The 3,483-nt window shown below is 35.5% G+C and overlaps 1 protein-coding gene across 1 annotated transcript; it reads right to left on the minus strand.

The window, feature by feature from the left end:
* Window positions 1-1,549: 1,549 nt before the first annotated feature.
* Window positions 1,550-2,067, minus strand: LOC129730298 (60S ribosomal protein L38). Its single transcript, XM_055689511.1, has 2 exons — window positions 1,943-2,067; window positions 1,550-1,867 (listed from the first exon to the last, which is right to left on the minus strand). The coding sequence occupies exon 2, from the start codon at window positions 1,864-1,866 to the stop codon at window positions 1,654-1,656; it is 213 nt and encodes a 70-aa protein (XP_055545486.1). The 5' UTR covers window position 1,867; window positions 1,943-2,067; the 3' UTR covers window positions 1,550-1,653.
* Between the last annotated feature and the right edge of the window lie 1,416 nt (window positions 2,068-3,483).

Raw genomic sequence — 3,483 nt, forward strand, 5'->3', positions numbered from 1 at the left:
AGTTTTGTAGTTTTTTTTTTGGTCCATAGTCACACACCCCAAAGACAAAAAATGAACATCAGTTTTAAAAGTTCAAAGACATAGCTTGGACGAATAAGATTTTTTGACGGTAAACCCCTATTGAGAGTGAAAAAATATTAGAGTGCCCAATATTAACAAAATTAAATAGTTTTTTTTTTAAACGGAGCATTAAAAAGCTGAAGATATAGAGAAGCTAAAGATTAAAAATATGTTGCTTCAAAATATGTTTCGTGATATATCCCACGTGTTACCTAAGTGTCTTGCGCGCGTTTGAAATATCTCACGTTTCAACAAAATTGTAATTCTGTGGAAAACCAAACCACTTGGTAGTTCATATTTTCAATGCACAAATGATCGAAGTACATAATCAAAAAATGTACCAGTTATGAAATGAATATGTCCAAAGTAATTGAATAACGTAAACTTTTGCTGGGCTCGGCACTGTAATTTTCCGTATTAAAAAAAAATTCAAATAAAAATCAAGGGGACTAAGATATTCTCAAACTACTAAAAGTATTGACTAAGAACATCAACTCGAGACTGTATGCAGTTTCGAGGACAAATTGTTTTTCACTTCTCAAAAGATATCAAAAGCCTCCCTTACAGTCAGTTGACCTAAGAGTAAATAATCACTAAACATGTTTTTAGCACCCACAGAAAAGGTATCCAAGGTAAATATTAGAGTAAGCGGAGAAACAGTCTGTCTGCGTAACGTCCTTTGTCGCAATCCAATAAACAATTTTGCGACCCCAACAATTTGGTTGGGCTTTAATTTAGTCGATGTCCGCTTAATAGTACCTACCTTCATAAGCAGATTATCAACAGAATTGCTTGTTGAGACGTTCTTCTGCAAGTAACAGCAACTGATTGGCTCCACTACCGAAATTACGACTACAGGGTTTGGCCATAAGTGTCGGCTATTACCCGCAGTTAACAATACGCTGGGGTCTTTTTTACACGGTTGATTGTACCGCAATTAAAAGATTATGGGTATTCATGTCGAGCTCGTAAACAAATACCCAGCCATAAAAATACTCACCTCCATTGACGAGTAATGGAAGATACACAGTTTACGGCTGGGTGTTCGTATACGAGATCGATGTGAAGACCCCTATTATATTAGATTTACTTATACTAAACCTATTTGATACCGCGTACAAATATTCTTCCGAATCGCGTAAGAATAATCCGAATTATTGCAAAAAAAAAGAATAATCCGAGTTATTGTAAAATAAATTAAAACACATAAAAACAAGTCGCGTTAAATAAGACCCTAGTGTAAATTTGTTAAGACTTTTGAAATGTTTAGTAAACCAATCTTAAAAACGTTGCTAGTTGGTAATCAAAAGAGACAAATAAAAACTTGTTATTTTTCGTAGCTCGATAGCGTCAAAGCTTCACGATTTCCCAAACGCGTCTCGACGGTCACGACAGACATGCACCTTTTTTTCAGGTACTATTTTTTAACTACAGAAAATTATGACGTTTACCCGTACTTTGCTATCGCATCTCACATCAAACAGAAATATTGTTTAGTTAAATATTTTCGGCAATCATTAACCGAGAATTTATTGGAACCAACTGACGATGATTTTCATTTTTCCCACTTTACACCATTTCAAAATAGGACAATCACTTCACTTCCTTGACTTGCAGACCAGGCGGTAACGATTGTTTCAATTTGTCGGCCTTCTCTTTGTCGTGGACCACTAGCGTGTACAGATACCGGGAGCAGCGGATCTTGAACTTGGTATTGTTGTCGTTCTTCTTTATCTTAACGGCACGGGCATCCTTCCGACGAGCCTTGATGAGGAAATCCTTCACTTCCTTTATTTCTTGTGGCATCCTAAAAATGAAGTAACAAACACTATGGTCAGACAGAATAATCATATATCAAGGAATTTGAAAGTAAACCACATACTCAAGATAGTATAAATTGATAAAAAATCGGAAAAATCTGCGAGTCCGATGGAACGTGTGCTGTTGACGTTTATCACAATCCAAAAAAGAAAGAAAGAAAAAGGTATACAAACATGGCGTTTGATCAATTTCCGGAATTAAACGCAATCCTAGCGACATCTGTATGAAAATTTTCTGAAAGCAAACTCACATAATCAAAATCAATTCGACAAGTAGCTGGCGCTACATTCAACACTATTCCCTTAATCTGATTTATATCGCATTAGTTTTTGCGGTGCCCCTGTGCTGCGAAAAACACTGCCGTTTTTCTAAATGACATTTTACAATACGATGACAGTGTGGTTCCGGAGTAACTACCAAGTGAAAACGAATTTCACTTTATAAAAATAACGTAATTTAATTTATAAAAATAACTTCAAATCAAACACGGAAAAATAAAACGAAAACACCTTCACAAACTAATAAACTGAAACCTTACTCCATCATCACAGATACGCATGTTTCAATTCAATGCAAGACAAGGTTTCACAGTTTTTAAACAGACCCTACGATGAAGCTGCTTCAATAGATATAGTACGAAAACTTTGACAGAAGGTGCACATCACCTTGATGAACCAGATAATTCATTGTCACGTCGATCTACCCAAAAAAATACGATGTATTTTGTGGTGAAAACGGCGAATGGAAAATGTTTTTCATTGTAACCATAAATAACATGGTATTTTTACTGTAAGTTGCAAACGTTTTTTGTCATTACCATCACCGTTTTTTTTTAATCTACTACCGACTATAATTTTTCAATTAAAAACATGTAATGTGATTTCAATGTATGTGTATGGGAAAAATGCCTAAAAATTGCTAGTGCCCAGGTTAATTTTCAGACGGACTTCGAAAAAATCACTGTGCATTTTCATAAACATGTTTTAAGTATTGATTTTAGAGGTTCAACTGAACACCGCCTGAAGGCGGCACTGGGCACTAGAAGGTTGAGACATTCCGGGTAACTCTTGAATAAAATTGGCCCGCTACTTTAACAAACAGTGCCTGTTTCAATTTGGTTATTAAGCTTTACTAGTTCTAAATATCATTTGAAAAAGCTGCGTTTTTTTAACAAAACGTGATTTTCAAAAAAAAAATATTTGACGTTTTCCATCGGTTTTTAAATTACGAATTAAAACTGAATGACATCTGCTCGTAATCGCTTGAATGAAAGCCGAGTTCACGTACAGAGTGCATAATAGACTATAGTTTTTATGAGATTTTTGATACCACATAAATAATGCACAAAGACAGAAACTTCAAAAGTGCAGAAACTTCTTGTGAGATTAACATGAAACCATGAAACACGATAACGCGTTGGCCCTTGTAAGAATCTATGCTAGAATTATAATTTCCGATAGGTGTCGCTTTTCATTTACCATTTCTGAGCCGCCGGCGCCGCCATTTCCGCAACAATATTGACAGCTGTCAACGATACAGGCCATTTTTGACAATATTCTTTTGGCTCACACAACACGTACACAAACTTGTATGTTGTGTTTC

The sequence above is a fragment of the Wyeomyia smithii genome, chromosome 3, assembly GCF_029784165.1.
Source record: "Wyeomyia smithii strain HCP4-BCI-WySm-NY-G18 chromosome 3, ASM2978416v1, whole genome shotgun sequence".
NCBI classification, from domain to species: domain Eukaryota; kingdom Metazoa; phylum Arthropoda; class Insecta; order Diptera; family Culicidae; genus Wyeomyia; species Wyeomyia smithii.

Excerpts from the sequence above, each read along its gene's own strand:
- LOC129730298 (XM_055689511.1), bottom strand. The coding sequence starts at position 1,866 with ATGCCACAAGAAATAAAGGAAGTGAAGGATTTCCTCATCAAGGCTCGT.